Source organism: Schistocerca americana, chromosome 6 (genome assembly GCF_021461395.2).
Source record: "Schistocerca americana isolate TAMUIC-IGC-003095 chromosome 6, iqSchAmer2.1, whole genome shotgun sequence".
Taxonomy (NCBI): domain Eukaryota; kingdom Metazoa; phylum Arthropoda; class Insecta; order Orthoptera; family Acrididae; genus Schistocerca; species Schistocerca americana.
The window spans coordinates 227,880,870-227,903,301 of record NC_060124.1 but is presented as its reverse complement, the minus strand read 5'-3'; the positions used below and the strand labels follow the sequence as shown (position 1 = coordinate 227,903,301).

The window sequence follows — 22,432 nt, the reverse complement described above, 5'->3', positions numbered from 1 at the left end:
CCCTCTGCTTTCCCTTCTTTGCTTAGAACTGGGTTTCCATCTCAGCTCTTGATATTCATGCAAGTGCTTCTCTTTTCTCCAAAAGTCTTTTTAATATTTCTGTTGGCAGTATCTATCTTAACCCCTAGTGAGATAAGCCTCTACATCCTTAATTTTTCCTCTAGCCATCCCTACTTAGCCATTTTGCGCTTCCTGTCTATATCATTTTTGAGACGTTTGTATTCCTTTTTGCCTGCTTCATTTACTGCATTTTTATATTTTCTCCTTTCATCAATTAAATTCAATATTTTTTTCTGTTACTCAAGGGTTTCTACTAGCCCTTGTCCTTTTACCTATTTGATCCTCTGCTGCCTTCACTATTTCATCCCTCAAAGCTACCCATTCGTCTTCTACTGTGTTTCTTTCCCCCATTCCTGTCAATTGTTCCCTTATGGTCTCCCTGAAACTCTGTACAACCTCTGGTTCTTTCAGCATATCCACGTCCCATCTCCTTAAATTCCCACCTTTTTGCAGTTTCTTCAATTTTAATCTACAGTTCATAACCAATAGATTGTGGTCATGGTCAGAGTCCACATCTGCCCCTGGAAATGTCTTACAATTTAAAACCTGGTTCCTAAATCTCTGTCTTACCATTGTATAATCTATCTGATACCTTTTAGTATGTCCAGGGTTCTTCCATGTATGCAACCTTCTGTCATGATTCTGAAATCAAGTGTTAGCTATGATTAAGTTATGCTCTGTGCAAAATTCTACCAGATGGCTTCCTCTTTCATTTCTTAGCCCCAATCCATATTCACCTACTACGTTTCCTTCTCTTCCTTTTCCTACTGTCGAATTCCAGTCACCCGTGACTATTAAATTTTCATCTCCCTTCACCACCTGAATAATTTCTTTTATCTCATCATAATCATACATTTCATCAATTTCTTCGTCATCTGCAGAGCTAGTTGGCGTATTAACTTGTACTACTGTAGTAGGCGTGGGCTTCGTGTCTATCTTGGCCACAATAATCCGTTCACTATGCTGTTGGTAGTAGCTCACCCGCACTCCTATTCTTCTATTCATTATTAAACCCACTCCCGCATTACCCCTATTTGATTTTGTACTTATAACCCTGCATTCACCTGACCAAAAGTCTTGTTCCTCCTGCCACCGAACTTCACTAATTCCCACTATATCTAACTTCAACCTATCCATTTCCCTTTTTAAATTTTCTAACCTACCTGCCCTGCATGCCCTCAGGAAAAATTATGGCTGTAGTTTCCTATTGCTTTCAGCTGTTCGCAGTACCAGAACAGCAAGGCCATTTTGGTTAGTGTTACAAGGCCATCTCAGTCAATCATACAGACAGTTACCCCTGCAACTACTGAAAAGGCTGCTGCCCCTCTTCAGGAACCACACGTTTGTCTGGCCCCTCAACAGATATCCCTCCGTTGTGGTTGCACCTACAGTACGGCTATCTGTATCGTTGAGGCACGCAAGCCTCCCCACCAGTGGCAAGGTCCATGGTTCATGGGGGGGGGGGGGGGGGGGGGGTATATAAGTAATGTTTCACAATTCTTGTTACAGGTTTCTAGGAACTGAAGAGGGCATTTAGTAAATTAACTTTTGATAAGGAGCCCATGTTTAGAAAAGAACCGTTTGAGTATAAAGTAAATTTTGCAAATTGGGTAACTTTCAAATCTCCCACTGCACTGTGCACACACAAACTGAGAAAACTGTGCCGTCACTGGTTCTTCCTGTAATTATGACATCACATATCATTTTTGTCTGAGTACAACAGCTGAGAGGAACTGGTACATTCACAACTACGAGGGCTATTGAAACACCACACTCTTGACTTAGAAGAGTACCTGACAATGAGTACTTGAAACATTGCCAATGACATTGGCTTCTATAGAGGACACAGGCCAGAGCTCATTGTCTCCACTGTGTGTGTACCGTGAAGTGGGATATTTGAAGGTTTCTGATCTTCAGACATTTTACATCCAAACACATCAGCACCAGACTTGAACTTGTGTTTTGGGAGGGGGGGGGGGTGATTCAACTGTTCACTTTTTAAATCCTTCTCATCAACCAAAGCAAAATGTGTTGAACACACTCAAACGTTAGCAACTGAAAATGAATTCGCATGTTTACAAGCATTTATTCAGTTTTGTTTCATCCCTTTTTAATGGGAAGTACATGACTAAATTCGTAACATTTTTCATTGTCTGCAGTGGTTGGTACAACTTGCAATCAGAAGGCAGTACAATATTTTTCATTGAAAAAAAATTAAAAACATATTCTCTGAACTTCTCAACATATTGGTATGTGTAACTCTACACCTAATTCATCAATCACAGATGATGTTGTTGTGTGTAGAGAAGTCACAATACTAGAAAATTGCAGCTAAATGCAGGGTGACCAACAGATGATCGACAATTGGACAAAGATTGGCAGTTGACCCTTGACATAAACAAATGTAATGTATTGCACATAAATAGGCCAAAACACTGATTATTGTATGATCACACAATTGCAGAACAATCGCTGGAAGCAGTGACACCCATTAACATCCTTGTATACACTCAAAAATGCACTAGCAACATGGATAATTACAGTGCTGGGCTACTGATGGTCTTAGGACCAGTTGTGGCATAAGTGTTGCAGCTTGCTCCAGTGCACACAGCCTGTGATCCCTACTGTTTGCTCTGGTAACTGTGGAATGGGGTTTTTGGAAGAGAGGCTGAGAAGCTAATATTCCCAAACTAGAGTGAGCATTGAAGTCTGATTTGTCCATGTTATATAGAATTAGTTGAGATCTAAAAAAACTTTGCTAGCTTCAGTTGTGTGACTGAAGTGTAGAAAGCATTATTTTATAAATTCAATTTGAACTGTGATCCTGCCTTGTTGAACCTACAGATATTCTTCATTTAATTTAGTTTGAACCTCTGAAATTTTAGTAATATTAACAGAACTGATCTAAAATGAGAGTACGTATCAGATCTTCTTTCTAGAGTAAGCACAGATATTCTCTGAGAACTAACTACAGTATCCGCAGCTCTTCCATTGCTTGCTGCTTTTGGGAATTTGTTATGTTGGTTGTTGCCATAAATTGACAATATTACTGTAGTGAATGAGAATCACTTAGTCTTATGATTTTGCTTTGCACCAATATTTATTTTATGTGTGAGTTGTGCGTGCATATGTGTATGTTGTCTAATTTTGACATGTCCGAAAGAACAGACACCGTATCCATATAAGTATATAGTTCTGGCAGTACCGGCCATTACCTACTTATTCTGTGCGGATGCACACATATTCCCCGAACTCTTATGGAATGTCTTCCACGAGTAATGAGTGTGTTGGGGTGGGAGTGTGTGGACATACAAGGTGAGAATGTGGGTCTCGCGAGAGGCGCAAGATAGTCCCTGCAGTCACACTATCCTCTGTGCCCTCAGTGGCTCAGATGGATAGAGCGTCTGCCATGTAAGCAGGAGATCCTGAGTTCGAGTCCTGGTCGGGGCACACATTTTCACCTGTCCCCATTGATATATATCAATGCCCGTCAGCAGCTGAAGGTATTAAAAATTAATTCTAATTTCCACTGTGTGGTAAGTAGTAACTATCCTTTACATTATGTTGTTACATTCCATCCTGAATTTTCTGTTGTAATGACATGAAAGGGATAGATTGCTACTTACCACATAGAGGAGATGTTGAGTCATACACAGACAATGTAAAGACTGATAAACTTTTCGCTTTTGGACGAAAAAAGTCCTCCTTCAGAAGCGTATGCGCATACGCACACGCACACGCACGGCTACTGTCCATAGCCGTTCGTGCTCGACTTCACAAACATCTGATGTGAAAAGCAATCTGTGGTGGATGGTGGGGACAAGAAGGACACATGGGTGGGGAGGGCGAGGGATAGAAGGGTAGGAATGGGGGAAGATGATGTGCTGTTGAGAGAGTGAGCAGGGGCATGGTGAATACAAGATCAGGTTGCTAGGTGCAGGGAGATGGGAGAGGAGAGACAGAGAGAAGGAGGAAGACCAATAGGTCCACTGTTGAAATAGAAGGTGTGGATAGTGATGGAGTGGCAGTGGGGAACGGGATGGAGGACAAGAGCTCGCATAGGTTGAGGCCAGAGTCCCCTTGCTACAGAAAAATTCTAAAGATTATATAGGTAGATAGAATAACTAGTGATGAGGTACTAAAACAAAATGACCTAAGGGATGAAGGAATTGTCAGTTTGGTAATGGCGGGAAGTATGTGTTGGGAGGATGGGGGGGGGGGGGGGGGGGGGAGTAGGAATAGTAGAGGGTACCAAGGGATGAATACAGTAAGTATGTTCAAATAGTTGTGGATTGCAGTATTTGTTTAGAGATTAAAGAGTCTTGCACAATGGAGAATAGCGTGGAGAGCTGCATCAACTGCTGTTTGGTCTGAAGACTACAGCAAATGCATTTGAAGATCTTGGTGCAGAATTTCTCTCATTTTTTGTTGTTGAGAATACCGAGATCTGATCCATTGTGAAACACGCTGGAGATTTACTGTTTCAGGATTTCTTCTGTGTCATTTAGTTTTAGAACACTGTCTGCATAACACCCACAACACCTTGGAGATTTACACAGACTAGACTCTCATCATCTGTAGTACTGTCTTAGAAGAATGCAGCAGTCATCTTATTGTGAAAGTCTTTTATTGTATATTTCAGTCTCGGAACACTCAAATAGTATCATAATTGGTGTTAACAAATTAGAAGATCATCATAAACTGAAATGAAAGGAAAATGGGTGTAAAAAAAATCTATGAAACTGTCACAAAATAAAATGAACTTTTACACACGACTACACACATGAATATGTTACATACTAACTGAACAGGCCAGAAGAGGTACTCACAAAGTAAACATACAATGGAACCTGGGTATAACAACATTTAAAGGACCTTGAAAATTATGTTGTTGGAAATGGAAATGTCGTGTGGCTAGGGCCTCTTGTCGGGTAGACCGGTCTCTTGGTGCAAGTCTTTTGAGTTGACACCACTTCACCGCCTTGCACGTGGATGGGGATGAGAAGAAGATGATGAGGACAACACAACACCCAGTCCCTGAGTGCAGAAAATCTCCGACTCAACCGGGAATCGAACCTGGGTCCGTTTGCACAGCATTCCGTCACGCTGACCACTCAGCTATTGAGGCGGACAATTATATTGTTATAAATGAATGTCATTGCAACTGAGATTTGTATTTTCAGTTTATTATGGTGACAAATGGAAAAGAACAAATTTATTTAGCTTTGTTTAATTTTACATAAGTATTCACTCATAAGGTTACATGAATGTGGTATACGCAACAGTGTATTGAGTACTTGGCAAACTTCTTTACAGTCAATCATTTTACTGAGCTGTCTATTTTCCCAGTGCACACATTCTAAATTATGTTCTATGTTCATTATTTCACTTGCAGTCTCATTGCTTCCTCCCTTGCTTCATAGAACATGTTCACAATTCTAATGGCTTCTAAAATGTCACTCACAGTAGGGATAGACACTTTATTTCTTTCTTCTTCATCTCCCTTGCTCACTTCTTGGTCACTGTGGCCCTGATTCTTCACTTCATTTGCAATCATTTTCAGTTTGCACTTAGATTGTAATGTCATTGTCTCTTGTTACATACATTTCACAGTCATACTGATTGAGAATATCACAGTTGATATTTGGCAGCAGTGCAGATAGTTGCAGATCATCAGTGTTGTCCAATGTGTCTTCAGTTACAACAGCATTAATTCCGTAAATTGTGATTGCCGCATGATGGAAACTGTTCTTGATGGTTTGGGCTGTGACCCAATCCCAAGCTTTGGTGATGCATCTGATTGCATACATCAGTGTCATAGAGTAATCCTACTTTTTCTCAATGCATTGTATCATTTTCAGTAATATGAGCTAACAATAATGACATTTCAGACTCCTAATTACTCCTTGGTCCATGGGTTGCAATAAGCTTGTCATATTTGCAGCAAGAGAAACAACCTTAATATTCTCCAGACTGTGATTGACAGCTGTCATCAATAACTCCTTTTATGATTTCTAAGCTCCCAATCCCAACACCTTATTTCAGCTTCAAACAGTTTGGAAGTCATCCAGGACTTTTTATTAGCATAGTAGTGCACTGGCAGATTTTTTACATGCTTAAAACACCTAGGATTTTTTGATTTACCTATCATGAGCAATATTTTCTTCTCAGTTCCATCTGCATTAGTACAAACTAGAACTGTTATTCACTCTCTAGATAACTTGCCACCAGCATATTTTCTGCCCTTGAATTTCAGTGTTTTGTCAGGTGTCAATTCAAAGAAAATGCCTGTCTCTTCTGCATTAAAGATGTCACAGTTTGCATAACTTTCATGAATTGTAGGCCATATGGTAGTGAGCCGTTAATGGATTGTTTCAGTGTTCACATTGTTGGCTTCACCACTCACTGTGCCAAAAGTAATACCATGATGTTGCTTGAATCTGTCAATCTAGCCACTGCTGCACACAAATTCCTCACCTTTTAATTTCTTGGCATTTTCTTCTGCTTTTGCCATAAGGAGAGGTCCACTAAAAGGTACACTGATGCTTCTCTGTTGCTTAAACCATTTAAGCAGCACTTCATCCACAGCGCTCTGTTCAGCTTTTCGCAGCCGCTAAATTTTAGATCCATTTTCTTCCAACACAGTAGCAATTGTAGCCTTGTTTTTCCAAATTGTTTGGACTGTGGAATTTACGGGGCCAGACTGACAACACACACAACCTTTTTAGCTCCATTCTCGATTTCATTAATCACTTTCACTTTTTCTTCCATCATTAAAACATTTCTTTTACTAACCATGCTTTTCTAAAATGTGTGTACATCATAACAAATTGTTATGGAAACTGACATGTGTAATTTTAACAAGTTTTGTGATTGTCACCACTACTGAAGAATAAATGTGTTAGGGTAACAATGAGGTGAGGAGTCTGCACTACATCTACTGTTGATGGAAGGGCAGAGAGAGAATATGCCAGGTTGATGTATTACAACAGATTCCTTCTGCAGTACTTTGATTCATGCAAATTCTTGTTGCTAACTGATGCTGAAAATTATGTAATATTCTAGGTACATGCATATACATTTTTTGTATTAAGCAAGGATGAGGAATATGGTCATGTCACAGAAATCATGATGTTGTAGCTGAGTAACTGAAGTTGTTATAACAAAGTTCAACTATATATGATCTTTGATTTTTGGAACTGAAAGCTACAGTTAACTATGTAACAGTATTAACTTGCTTACATAACAAAAATAAGATTAAAGATATTCACAATATAAAATTTATATCGACATACTATACTGAAAGTACACAACAACTACATAACTTCTAATATAAGTAAGCTAGAAATACACTGAAAGCAGGTTAAATGATGTCCAGGTACAGCCATGATCTGTGATAAACCAAGTGGTCACCAGTGTAAGCAGCCAGTATGAAACAACTGTTGAATCGAGCTGTGGTTAAACAAGTACAAGCAGGCAGAAAGAGGAGCCCCTAAAAAGGAAAAAGGTGAAAAGCAAAGAGAAGAGACATTTTAACGAATCAGAAAATACTTCGAAAAAGCTTTGTTAAGGAAATCAGTTTCTTCATTTGACAACTTTTTTAGGTATTTATTTACATTAGTAAAAATTTCAGGCTCCTAAAGTGTATCCATATGGTGTCTTTTAGGAACATAATGACAAATAGCAAGATGCTGATCTGTGTGTTCTACTTTATGTTCGCATTTTTAATAAGAGAACCAAAAGTTGTTTTATTCCTGCCTACATTTTGGTGTCCGGAAGGAAAGTCAGATGATCACTCTGTTTGGCTTATGTAAAATTTTGGTGAGTTGACCCTTTTTACCTTATTCGCACTTGACATTAAGTATTTATTATGAGTTACTGTTCTTTTTATATCAAAGCTGATTGTTAGTTTGTTTCGTAAAGGCGATCTACAAGCAAAACTAAAGGAGACTCACCTCACTTTATTCGACAGAATAAAAATATGTTACGGAGTGTTCCCAGGAGCAGTGCAAGCTGCTTTTAAGTAAGCAATCCAATAAAAGTCTAGTCCATTACTAACAGAGTCTGAAGATTAAAGACTCTTAAATGAAATCCATCAAATCAATATAGTAAATGGCTTGAAAATTCACTATGTGAACACTGTAATTGAATTACAAGTGCGTAAGACTGGCCGTAGGCTGGCTTATATACAGAATTGTGGTGATGAGTGCCTTCTCGATACTGGCACTGAGATGGTAGGCAGTAATGTTGTGCCAGCTATTTGGTTTCCATAGTCATGCCTAGTGGTGCCAGTACAGTAGGGAACCCAGCACTCATTTTAATTTAGGGAAAGAACAACCAAGCTATTCAGATGCTTTTCTTATGTAAGTCGGCACAATGAATGTCCTTTTTTGTTTCTCATTTGTTGTCTGCACTGCTTCTCTGCCTCATAATTTCTTAGGCAAACAATAGATGTCATTAACTGACATTAAATGAAGTTGTGGACGAGCAGTGTGAATGACAAACTCAAAACCCAAAATGTATATGAGACATGCTATTCCATCTGGTGTGCAGAACATGTGTGATTGACAAATACCACTTGAAGAAGAATTTGTTAGCCTTAATTCCAAAGAAGGCAAGTGCTGACTGGTGTGAATATTATCAAACTACGGACTTTAATAAGTCATGGTTGCAAAGTAACAACACAAATTATTTATGGGGAAAATGGAAAGACTGGCTGAAGCTGACCTCAGAAAAGACCATTTCAGATTCTGGAGAAACACAGAGACTGTAAGGTTACTTACAACTTGTACAGAAACCAAACTTCAGTTTTAAAACTCTAAGCACACAAACGGCAGGCAGTAGTTGAGAAGGGAATGAGACAGGGCAGTGTAATCCCTATGTAGTTTGATCTGGGTATTGAGCAAGTAGTGAAGGAAATCACAGAGAATAATCTGCAGAGGACGTTAAAGTTCAGAGAGAAGAAGTAAAAACTTAAAAAATTTATGGTTTCCTTGTGACTTTATAATTCTGTCAGAGATGGCAGTGACGTTAAGAGCAGTTGGACGGAATGGATAATATCTTGAAAGGAGGTTGTAAGATGAACATCGACAAAAGTAAAGCAAGAGTAATGGCATGCTGTTGAATTTAATCAGGCCCTGATGAGGGAATTAGATTAAGAAATGAGACTTTGGAAATAGTAGATGAGCTTTGGTATTTGGGGAGCAAAATACCTGTTTGTAGCAGCAACAAAGAGGATATAAAATGTGAAGTAGCAAGAAAACTGTCTCTGAAAGGAAGAAATACACTCCTGGAAATGGAAAAAAGAACACATTGACACCGGTGTGTCAGACCCACCATACTTGCTCCGGACACTGCGAGAGGGCTGTACAAGCAATGATCACACGCATGGCACAGCGGACACACCAGGAACCGCGGTGTTGGCCGTCGAATTGCGCTAGCTGCGCAGCATTTGTGCACCGCCGCCGTCAGTGTCAGCCAGTTTGCCGTGGCATACGGAGCTCCATCGCAGTCTTTAACACTGGTAGCATACCGCGACAGCGTGGACGTGAACCGTATGTGCAGTTGACGGACTTTGAGCGAGGGCGTATAGTGGGCATGCGGGAGGCCGGGTGGACGTACCGCCGAATTGCTCAACACGTGGGGCATGAGGTCTCCACAGTACATCGATGTTGTCGCCAGTGGTCGGCGGAAGGTGCACGTGCCCGTCGACCTGGGACCGGACCGCAGCGACGCACGGATGCACGCCAAGACCGTAGGATCTTACGCAGTGCCGTAGGGGACCGCACCGCCACTTCCCAGCAAATTAGGGACACTATTGCTCCTGGGGTATCGGCGAGGACCATTCGCAACCATCTCCATGAAGCTGGGCTACGGTCCTGCACACCGTTAGGCCGTCTTCCGCTCACGCCCCAACATCGTGCAGCCCGCCTCCAGTGGTGTCGCGACAGGCGTGAATGGAGGGACGAATGGAGACGTGTCGTCTTCAGCGATGAGAGTCGCTTCTGCCTTGGTGCCAATGATGGTTGTATGCGTGTTTGGCGCCGTGCAGGTGAGCGCCACAATCAGGACTGCATACGACCGAGGCACACAGGGCCAACACCCGGCATCATGGTGTGGGGAGCGATCTCCTACACTGGCCGTACACCACTGGTGATCATCGAGGGGACACTGAATAGTGCACGGTACATCCAAACCGTCATCGAACCCATCGTTCTACCATTCCTAGACCGGCAAGGGAACTTGCTGTTCCAACAGGACAATGCACGTCCGCATGTATCCCGTGCCACCCAACGTGCTCTAGAAGGTGTAAGTCAACTACCCTGGCCAGCAAGATCTCCGGATCTGTCCCCCATTGAGCATGTTTGGGACTGGATGAAGCGTCGTCTCACGCGGTCTGCACGTCCAGCACGAACGCTGGTCCAACTGAGGCGCCAGGTGGAAATGGCATGGCAAGCCGTTCCACAGGACTACATCCAGCATCTCTACGATCGTCTCCCTGTGAGAATAGCAGCCTGCATTGCTGCGAAAGGTGGATGTACACTGTACTAGTGCCGACATTGTGCATGCTCTGTTGCCTGTGTCTATGTGCCTGTGGTTCTGTCAGTGTGATCATGTGATGTATCTGACCCCAGGAATGTGTCAATAAAGTTTCCCCTTCCTGGGACAATGAATTCACGGTGTTCTTATTTCAATTTCCAGGAGTGTATCTTAAAATCTAATTTTTAAATTTTATTGCAACGCAATCTTCAATGAAGGAATTTGCCTGGGGTGTAGCCTTCATGTAAACAAAATGCGAATGATAAACAGTGCATACAAGGATGGTTTGAAAAGTGCTTGGAGCAGAAGAGAAAAAAGTACTTACATCACTGAAACTTTTTTTATTTTACAATATAGTCTCCTTGTAGATTAATGCACTTGGTCCAACGATGTTCCAGTGCCTTGATTCCACCTTGAAAATGAATTTCTTCCAATCCTGCAAAATAGTTGTCAACTCTGGCTATGAATTCTTCGTTTGAATTGAATCTTCATCCACCAAGAAAAATTTGCAGTTTTGGGAAGAGATGGAAGTCTGATGAATCCATGGCAGGTGAATATGGCTGGTTTGGCCACAGTTCATACCTTAGTTTGTGTAATTTCGCCATGGCGATGGCACATGTGTGCGGGCATGCGTTGTCTTGATGAAAGATGACCTTCTTCCCAGCTAAACCTGACCTTTTTTCACATATCCTTTGTTGTGACTTGTCCAAGAGATTAGCATAGTATTCTCCAGTAATTGTTTGCCCAGTGGGGAGATAATCTACAAACAGAATCCTCTTCGCATCCCGGAACACTGATGCCATGACCTTTCCTGCCGAAGGAATTGTCTTTGCTTTCTGTGATGATGGAGATCAGCATGTTTCCACTGCTGTTGTTTTGTCTCTGGGGAATAGTAGTGCAGCCCCCAGGGGCTCAGCATTCATTTGCTGAGTACGGGCTTGGCGACCCCGGGGTCCTGAGCTGGAGACTAGTCAGCGCCGCCAGTCTCCTGTCACCGAAACCCCCGGACATGCTTCAGCGACCACCGTATGCCGCGACGGTGGAATGTTGTGTGCTGCAGGGAATGGTAATCTTGGCTTGACCACCTGGATTGTGAGGAAGGTCAACCTCTATAAAAACCCCTCAATCTTACGGTGTGCTGCGCGCCTATAAGATGCATGGCTGTTGGGGTGGAACAGTCGCAAGCGGGCAACCTCTGGGGCATCTGCCGCACCCCTGTTGTATAAGGCTTATTCAGGCACGAGGGGCTCTGTCTGAGCGGACCTTTAGTTCCCTAGCTGCTCGTGGGACCGCAATGGACCCTTCGACCTCTACGTTTCCCTCTACCAGTGGATTGGGTGGGCCACTGGTAGGAAAACACACCCCATCGAAAAAGCGACTTCGTGCTGCGAGTCCTCCAGCGCCTGATGTTCTAGAGATTTATCAGACTGTCGTAACAGAGCACATGCTGGTAACCAGAATGTGTTTTTGATTGTCAAATGGAAGGAGGGTAGCTTTGAGAGGGTTTCTCCCTTTTACATCCACAAGGTTCTTGAGGGAATTGCAGGAACACTGAAATCTGTGAAGTGACTGCGCAATGGGGCTCTGTTAGTTGAGACTTCTAGTTCCCGTCAAGTCGCTTCTCTTCGGAAAGCAACCTGTCTCGGAGAGTACGCTATCGAGACCGAGCTCCACTCCACTTTGAATTATAGTAAGGGTGTTGTGACATGTAGGGACTTGATGGATATCCCCAAAGACGAGTTGAAATCTGAGTGGGCTGACGAAGGTATTGTTGATGTGCAGCATATTGTGAAACGAATTGATGGGGACCTAGTCAAATCTGACTCGTTTATTCTCATGTTCAGTTGCCCGAGGCTCCCAGAGCATGTTAAAGCGGGTTTCTTACGTTTGCCAGTACGGCCATATTTCCCCAACCCAATGCGCTGTTTTAAATGTCAGTGCTTTGGACATACTACGTTGAGGTGCAATGGGATAGCCACTTGTGGTAAATGTGGTCAGCCTGCCCATGAAGGAGCCAATTGTTCATCACCTGTGAAGTGCGTGAATTGCTCTGGGAGTCACCCTGTCTGGAGGCGGGTCTGCCCCATCTATCTCAAGGAACGGAAGATACAGGAGATCAAAACATCTAAGTGCATCCCCTATGGTGAGGCCAAGAAGCTCTTTAAGGCCATGCAGCCTCCTGTGTTTACAACATCTTTCGCTTCCGCTCTGCAGAAACCGGTACAGTTGGCCACTGTTGCTACACAAACAGAGGTTGCTCGTGTCAGCACTAATACCTGCATTTGTCAGTGCACTTGTGCTGCTGTGGTTGTTTCGCAACCTGCAGCTCTCACCACAACGTTGGACAAGGCCGTGGTTGCCGACATTGGGGTACTTCCTGCCCCTCCCCATATGGCGACTTCAAATGGTTCAAATGGCTCTGAGCACTATGGGACTTAACTTCTGAGGTCATCAGTCCCCTAGAACTTAGAACTACTTAAACTTAACTAACCTAAGGACAGCACCCACATCCATGCCCGAGGCAGGATTCGAACCTGCGTCCATAGCTGTCGTGCGGTTCCAGACTGTAGCGCCTAGAACCGCTCGGCCAACCCGGCCAGCTATGGCACCTTCTGCCCAGGCGAGTAAAGCTCCAACTGTTGACAAGGTTCTGCATTCTAAGCCCCCCAAGACAAAGACGCCGAAGGTGAAAGTTTTGCCACCTGAGGAGACTAGTCAGGGTCGTCCGATGACGAGGCCATCGTACTGTCTGATATCTCCCTTGGGTCGCCATCGGAGCTGATGGACATTGATGTCGACCAGGGGCGATCTTCTCGCCCCAGGAATAAATCTCCGGCCAGTACGGGCTCTCCTCCAAAGCACAGAGGCAGGGTGAAAATTCAGCACCCTGATCACTGGCTCCCATATTACAGTGGAACCTGAATGGGTTCAGGACGCATGTGGCCGAATTACAACTCCTTGTGCTTATGTCTCCAAGAGACACATTTTCGGCCACTGATGCTCCTTCTTTACGGGGCTATACCGTGTATCGAAAAGATGGTCTGATGGGGGAAAGGGCAAAGGGTGGTGTTGCGGTTTTTGTCTGTGTCATGCACCACTCATCTGAGCTTCCTCACGTTACGGACTTGCAAGCAGTTGCAGTTGACCTTCTTGTGGGGCGGAGGCTCACAATCTGTTCCGTTTACTTACCGCCTGAGGATGCAATAGACTCTGAGGCTCTCACAGACCTTATTAGCCAACTCCCCCGCCCATTTCTCCTTCTGGGGGACTTCAATGCTCATAATGTCTTATGGGGCTCTACGACTGCTTGCCCCAGGGGTCGCGTTCTGGAAAGCCTCATGACGTCTGAAGAACTGTGCATCCCCAACTCTGGTGCTCCCACTCATTTCTGTACTGCTTCTGGGTCGTCGTCAGCTATTGACCTTTCCTTTTTCTCTCCAGCACTCGCGGATTCTGCTCTGTGGGAGGTTGCTGCTGACCTCCATTCTAGTGACCACTTCCCCCTTTGGATTCGCCTCCTGGATGAGGCTGTGGCATTACCAGTGCCGCCCAGGTGGCACCTCTGCAGAGCTGACTGGACACTTTTCAGCCATTTGGCTGTTTTGGAACACCATGCCAGCGTCCACAAATGGCTTGACCATGTTACAGCCGTGATCTCCCATGCTGCTGAATTGTTGATCCCACTGTCCTCAGGTCATCCGAAGAGGCATCCTGTCCCTTGGTGGACCACTGAGTGCCGCTCAGCCATCAGAGCCCACCATGCAGCTCTGCGCCGCTTCAAGTGCCATCCCTCAGCTGACAATCTTGCAGCTTTTCGGGTGGCAAGGGCCAAGGTGCAGCAAGTGGTTAAAGAGAGCAAACGACGGTCATGGAAATCGTTCTTGAACTCCATCTCCCAATCCACTAGTTCTACGAAAGTATGGGAAGCCATCAGAAGGATTTCCGGGAAACGCAGCCAATTACCTGTCACGGCATTGCTGCATCAGGGATGTCTCCTCACGGCGCCGAGAGACATTGCCCAGACACTGCCCATGCATTTTGCGGAATCTACCGCCACTATTAACTGTGATCCAGATTTCTGCTGCTACCGCACTGCCATCGATAGGGGTCACTTGGACTTCCGGTCTCCAAATTCTGAACCCTACAACTGCCCCTTCACAATGTGGGAACTGGATTCGGCGCTGTCTGTGGCTCATGATACTGCGCCCGGTCATGATCAAATCCGGTACAGCATGCTGCAGCACTTGTTGCTGCCATCCAAGGAAGTTCTCCTGAATTGTTTTAATATGATATGATTATCCAGCACGTTCCCTGATTCGTGGAGGGAGGCGATTTTGATTCACCTCCTCAAACCGGAGAAGGACCGAACGCATCCCAGTAGTTATCGGAGTATTGCTTTGACGAGCTGTGTGGGGAAGACGTTGCAATGCATGGTCAACCGTCGCCTGGTTTGGCTGCTCGAGACCAGGCAGCTCCTTAGCCACTCTCAGTGTGGCTTTCGGAGATGTCGTTCAACTATAGACAACTTGACCCTGCTTGAGGCGGCCATACAGCAGGCCTTCTACGTAACCAGCATTGTCTAGGTGTATTCTTTGACATTAATAAGGTGTATGACACTACTTGGCGCTGCCTTATCCTCAATCAACTCCATCAGTGGGGCTTTTGTGGCCATCTCCCCATCTTCATTCGGTCCTTTCTTTCCCACCGCCTCTTTCGATATCGGGTTGGTAATGTGCTATCTGATTTGTATGTGCAGGAGAATGGTGTTCCTCAGGGAAGCGTTTTGTCACCCTCTTTACCGTCGCTATTAACAGTATCACGTCCACTATCCGGAGTCCTGCCCAGTGCTCCTTGTTTGTGGACGATTTTGCTGTTTTCTGTTTTTCCTCCAGTCTTGTCACTGCTAGTCGGCAGTTGCAGCTTACGATAAAGCAATTAGAGGCATGGACTGCGAAGATGGGTTTTACCTTTTCTGCACACAAATGTGTGTGTGTGTTCATTTTAATCATTCTAGACGTCTTTTTACCTCCCCTGAATTGCGTCTGAGGGACACCATTTTTCCTTTTAGCAACACTGTGAGGTCCCTGGGCCTCACTTTTGATTCCAAGTTGCCGCACCTTAATGCCCTCAAGGTGCGGGCCCTGAAGGCACTGAATATTTTGAAGTGTCTGAGCCATCGGTCCTGGGGAGCAGATCGGGCGTGTCTGCTGCAGTTTTATTGGGTTTTCGTCCGGTCGCGTCTTGACTATGGATGCACCATGTATGGGTCAGTGAGGCCTTTGTATCTGAAGATTCTTGACACTGTACACCATGAGGGTATCAGTCTGACCACTGGTGCCTTCCGTATCAGTCCCATCCCCAGCCTATGTGCTGAGGCAGGGGAACCGCTGCTCTCCATCTGGTGGAAACTTCTGATGGTGCGACGGGTGTGTCAATTCCTTGCCTGTCCTACCTCCCCTGCATACCCTACCGTTGCGCGACCCCCTATGAACATCTCTTTTTCCAGTCGTCCCAGGGCAACGAGACCATTTGGGATTCTTGCCAAGCATTTGCTTGAGTCCCTTGGTGTGGAGCGTGTGGCACCCCAACTCCAGGGTTTTACCTGCCTGCCTCCCTGGTTGCTCCAGAGGCCCAGCGTCCTTTTAGACTTGTCAGAGTACCGGAGGAGCTGCACTCCTGTGTTTGTTTTTACCTCCTTATTTTACGATATTTTAAACCAGCATCCTGACCATGTACCAGTATTTACGGATGACTCTAAACAGGGGGACTCTGGTGGTTGTGCTGTTGTTTTTGTTGTGGACTGACAAGACAGCCAGTCCACAGTGACGGGTAACCGAAAGGCACGCACTTAAACTCACGCAGGATGGCGTGAGGTCTGAAACAGGATACGTAATGAATGCTATAAAGAAAAGTACGTAGCTGCTGGAATACTTAACTTTAATCCATCATTTGTATACATCGTTCTTGATGAGACATGCTTCATACGATAACTATCAATTGCTATGGCGCCTTGCTAGGTCGTAGCCATTGACTTAGCTGAAGGCTATTCTAACTATCTTCTCTGCAAATAAACGAGGCTTCGTCAGTGTTGCATCGCTAGCTAAGTCGTCCGTACAACTGGGCGAGTGCTAGTAAGTCTCTCGAGACCTGCCGTGTGGTGGCGCTAGGTCTGCGATCACTGACAGTGGCGACACGCGGGTCCAACATGTACTAATGGACCGCGGCCGATTTAAAGCTACCACCTAGCAAGTGAGGTGTCTGACGGTGACACCACAGTTTTCCCTGATCGAGTCGTCAAGTTACGGCTTCCTGCGGCATTTACCATCTTTGATGCCGAATTGTTTGGGATCTTGCGGGCATTGGAGCAGATGAGATGTGTTCCCAGTCTTAAGTTTCTCATCTGTTCTGACTCCCTGAGTGCCCTTCAGACCATGCAATACTTAACATCCATGATGCCCTACTCCACCTGCAACGGCAGGGAAAGGAGGTTTCTTTCTGCTGGGTGCCGGGGCACATGGGTATTAGGGGAAACGAACTGGTGGGTGTGGCTGCCAAAGATGCATATTCCCTCCCTCACATTGTTGAATGTGCCGTCCCCCTCCATTCTGTTACCTTCCTTTTGCGTTTTCGTGTTATGCGTCAATGGGAAGAGGAGTGGCTGGCAGTCGGTGAAAATAAGCTGTGTCTGGTCAAGGCCACCACGTGGCCATGGCGTACATCCTGCCAGTCATGCAGGGGGATGAGATTCTCCTCACTCGCCTCCGCATCGGGCACAGTCCCTTAATGCATGGTTTTTTACTCCACCGGGAGGACCCCCCAATCTCCAGTGCTTGTGGCGTCCAGATTACTGTCCACCACATTTTACTTGACTGTCTTTTATTCTCTGACCAGAGGGCGGTGGTTTCCTTGCCACCGGATGTGCCCTCTATTTTGAAAGACGATGCAATGACTGTGGTTAAGGTTTTATGGTTTTGTGTACTGTCCAATTTGTTGCCTCAGATTTTAGGGAGAGGATTTTAATGTGTTGCTGGGTGACTGGCTCACTCAGGTTTTAGGTAAGAGATCCACCAGTCACAATTACCTACTTGTTTCACTTCGATTTCTGTTCTCTTTTCCTTGTGTTTCCTTTCCTTTTTTAGTGCGTTTCTTCTCCACTTGTTTCGCCTCTGTATGTGAGGATTTGGAACTGCGTCAGGTCTGTGTCTTTTAGCCGTTCTCCTTGTTCGCTGTCCGTCTTCGTCCCTTCACCGCATGTGTTCCTGTTTCTATGCGTTTGGGCACTGATGACCATGCTGTTTAGCGCCCGAAAACCTCAAACCACACACACACACACACACACACACACACACACACACACACACACACAATAGTAGTGCACCCAAGTTTCATCTATGGTCACACACCGGTGCAAAAAATCTTGTTCGTTTCTCCTAAAACGGGCCAAACATTGTTCCGATATGTCCATTCTCATGCGTTTTTGATCCAGCGTCACGAGTCGTGGCACACATCTTGCAGATAATTTATTCGTTTCCAATTCTTCAGTTAAAGTGTGATATACCCTTTCAGATGACATCTGGCAAGCGTGAGCAATTTCATGCACTTGCAATTTGTGAATCTCCATGATCATTTTGTGCATTTTTGCAATGATTTCTGGAGTAGCGACACATCTTGGCTGACCACTGCATGGATCATTATCTAAGCTCTCCTGACCAAATTTAAATTCATTTGTCCACTTGGCAACAGTTGAATATGAAGGAGCAGTGGAAATCCGCATGAATGTCCTTTACTTACATACATTTCTTTACGAAGTACTTAATCACTGCTCGAATCTTGAAATTTTTTTTTTTTTCCATCTTCGCAAATCACTATGTGGGAACAACAACAGTGCCATGTCACCGTCACAGCTGTCTTCCAGGAGCACTGAAGTGGCACGTGTTTACAGGCAACAGTCCAATGAATATCATGTGTTAATATCCATTTTCTTCAGCATTTATGATGTGGCCAAGCTGACCCTCCTTAGTTTATGTGAAGACTTTCTGACTGTGAAATTTCATTGGTGTCAAATGGAATGTAACAGTTTGTGCATTTCCTTCTTTGGCTGTGAACATTAATTGTAATTTCCACAATAAAATAACATTATAAAGATGACAAGTATTAGAAACTTGACATTGTAAAGTATTGTGATGGTATACTGAAGAAAAGTGTTTTTGATAAATGGATGAAACAAAGCATAATTTTTTATATTGATGTACAATATTTATGTTTTATGGTGATTAATATAACTGAAGAAACAATACCACGTAACTGACTTTTCTGATTTCTGGAATTATGTTCATTTGGTGTTCTTGACCAGCACAGCTGATGTTACTGCTTAGAAGAGATATTCTTGAATAGAAGAAAGGAAAGAGAGATGTAAATTCCATGTAACTGCAGTGTCGGTTATTTTGTGAAGCTGTTAAAAGACAATACTGTCATCTATAGGGAGATTGCAACACAAAAAAACTAAAGAAATAGAGAAAGATCAATGGAGTATTGATGATTGGTGCAGTGGCTGATGTTGTCAATCACTCTCTGTAACAAATACCCACTTTCATACTCTTTTTTCAAGTGAGCAGCAATACCTTTCATGGTGAAAACATAATATTGTGAAACACTGTCTGCTTCCATCAACTGAAGCCTTGAATCAGAAACTGCTTTCCAGCATGAAGAAGTACAGAGTTAAAAATGTGCAGTGTCTGCATGAACTTTTGAATTTACACACCAAACCTACAGTCATTTATATGGTGTTATTTCTTCAGTGACGATAAGTACCTTGTGCACTTTGATAATAATATTGTGTGTTATATATTGTAAAATGTGTTCACAGAGGCAACTACCAAGTCGATGTGCCCTCTCTAGAGCTATTTTGAAACTTCTGAGATTTAATGAGAGACCAGAACACAGAGATGACATCCGTAACAGACTTGTTGAAAGTAAGCACATAATTATATTTGTGCTTTCTATATTATAGTAAAAGATGTTGCAATAATGAAAATATGTAACATTAAGAACCATATTATTGGTTTTCTGCCATAAACAACTTTATGTGCCTAACTTAGCTAGTCAGCTCTATTGTAATCTATAGATGTGTCCTCTTTTAATTGGTTTCCCACAAAATTATACTGATAATTACATGCTCCAGTATTAAAAAGCCTTAAAAAATTGTTCATACAAGTTGTCTTTGTACTAAAATTGCTTAATAGATTCTCACTTGATGTACTTTGTTGTTTTGTATTGTATTAATAAGTACTTAATCACTCTGTGAATCTGATCTGATGACCATTTTGTTACTTTTAACACACAAACTGATAACAGTTCTGGGCTTCTGGTGCAAGCAAAAGTATATTATGTTTATTTCATTATGTTTTCAGCAATTATAGAAATTTTATGAGCAGTATTATATACTAAATAATTCCTACAATTTAATACATCATTTGCTCAACAATAATCACTATTATGTTGATGATTTTTAGGCTAGGGCCACCTGTTACAATTTTTGCTGACCTACCCTCCCAGGAGGAATAGTCAGTATTCAGGGATATGACAGGAATGCTCATTTGGAGCAAAAAACTTTATGTGGATATGTCCTCAATTGGTAATGTGCAGAGGCACTCAGACAAGCAAGACATGTTTTCCAAAGAGTGCAGAAATGCATTAAAGTTGACTGTTTGATATTTAAACATTTATCATGAACTGTACAACAGCTGTAATGTGATGCATATAGTAATGCTTACAGATGAAAGAGTTAAAAGTATCTATTTTTCAGTTGATGCTTTGTAAAATGCTTGTTTTAATGTTTACCAACTGTTGTACATGTGTAAACCTGACAGTGTATTGAATAATACAGAAAATAAATAACAGTATTCATTAAATGTTTTCTATCTCAGAAACCATTCAGGATAGGGCACATGTACAAAAGAAGTTTTCTTCTTCAAATGATTGTTCCTGTCATATTCTTGAATATTGACTATTCGTTCAGGGACATCCTGTATCAATATCATTGACTTATCGACAGTATTAAAAATACTTGTTATACTCATTGCTGTGATGTGGCATATGATATGGTATGGCTGTAACATAAACGAACAGTAATGAACAGCTGTATAAGGAATCCATGTAGCAGAGGTGTTGAAAATGTCATATGACAAGCTATGAGCATGGAAACCTGAAAATTATGAAAATGACTACTAAGACTTAATTTTTAACATGAAGTATTACTGAATAATTTCAAACAACTGTGGAATCTGGTAGAAGAAATCATTAAAATGAAGTGGGGGAAGGAGGGAGGGATAACAGGGTTCAGGTGAGGGGAAGAGAAGGGTGCTACCTGGCGGGGAGAGCTGGGACTAAAGGCAGCAGGACAAAACTTCAGAAAAGAGAGGGTCAGCGGGTAAAATATTGGTGGGAGCCCTGGCAGGGAGTGGTGCACTTTGAGGGTGAGAAGACATGAATTGGGAGGAGATGGTAGGACAGAGGGGTGGAGGTAGGAGTCCAGAATAATTTTGGGAATGGAGAATGTGTTGTAAGAATAACTCCCACCTGACTGTTGAGAAAAGCTGGTGGTGGAGAGGACGATCCAGTTGGCTTGGGTCCTGAAGCAACCATTAAAATCAAGAATGTTATGTTCAGCTGCATGTTGTCACAGTGGGGTCCAAGTAGCTCTTGCCCACAGTTTGGTGGCGCCCATTCATCCTTGTGGACAGCTGGTTGATAATCACGCCAATATAAAAAGCTATGCAATATTTGCAGCAGAGCTGGTATGTGGTGATTTCCCTGTGGTGAGGTCCGGGGTTGGGAGTGGGATAGGGATGGCCTAAGACGTTGTAAAGATTGGGTGGGTGACAGATCATTACTTTAGGAGGGGTGGTAAGGATTTTGAGTAGGATGCCCCTCATTTCAGGGCACATGATAGATAATCAAAGTGCTGAGGAAGGATGTTGTTTAATTGTTCCAGTCCAGTGTGATACTGGGTGATAAAGGGGGTGCTCCTTTGTAGCTGGCTCTTCGGATGGTGAGATGGAGAGAGGATTGGCAGTGTGTGGGGATTTGGCATGGGAAATCTGTTTGTGGAGTAGGTCTGGAGGTAGTGCCTGTCTGTGAAGGTGTTCGTGAGACCTTCAGCATACTGGGCAAAGGAGTTCTTGTCACTGTAGATATGCTATTCATGGGTGGCCAGGCTGTATTGGAAGGATTTTTTGTTGTGGAATTGTAGGTAGCTGTCCAATGCAGGTACTCCTGGTGTTTAGTGGGTTGAATGTGGGGAGAGGTATGGATGGTGCCTTCAGAGAGGAGGAGGTTGATGTCCAGGAGAGTTGACGTTGGGTTGAGGAGGACCAGATGAAGTAGATGGAAGAGAAGGTGTTGAGGTTGTGAATGAATGAGGATAGGTTGCCTGCCCTGAGTCCAGACGATGAAGATATCATCAGTGAATCTGAACCATACCAGTGGAACACCCCCTGGCATTACACGAAGCCGAACGTAACATGCTTGATTCCAGAGGCTGTTTCACAGCCCAGGCCATCTCTATCCTCCCCTCCACTACCATCTTTTATGAAGTGCACAGATGAAAGTTGTCCTTACAACACATTCTCTACTCCTGAAATTATCCCAGCCACAACCTATGATAACCTAATATCCCCACAGCCTCCACCCAACAGTTTTCATCCCAGCTGTCATTTCATGTCCTCCCAAATCATGTCCCCTCACCCTCATTGTGCACTGCTCTCTGCGAGTCGCCCACCAGTCTTTTCCCCCTCTGCTCTTTTTCTTTTCTGTTTCCCATCTCCCCTCCCCT

General features: G+C 43.7%; 1 protein-coding gene across 4 annotated transcripts in view; it reads left to right on the top strand.

Annotated features, from left to right (window-relative positions):
- Positions 1-22,432, top strand: part of LOC124619453 (serine/threonine-protein phosphatase PP2A 65 kDa regulatory subunit-like) — a 282,427-nt gene that overhangs the window by 127,219 nt on the left and 132,776 nt on the right. For all 4 annotated transcript variants that reach the window (XM_047145848.1, XM_047145845.1, XM_047145846.1 and 1 more), the window contains exon 11: positions 19,466-19,571. In XM_047145848.1, the coding sequence (XP_047001804.1) occupies positions 19,466-19,571 (106 nt within the window). The remainder of the gene's footprint in view (positions 1-19,465; positions 19,572-22,432) is intronic.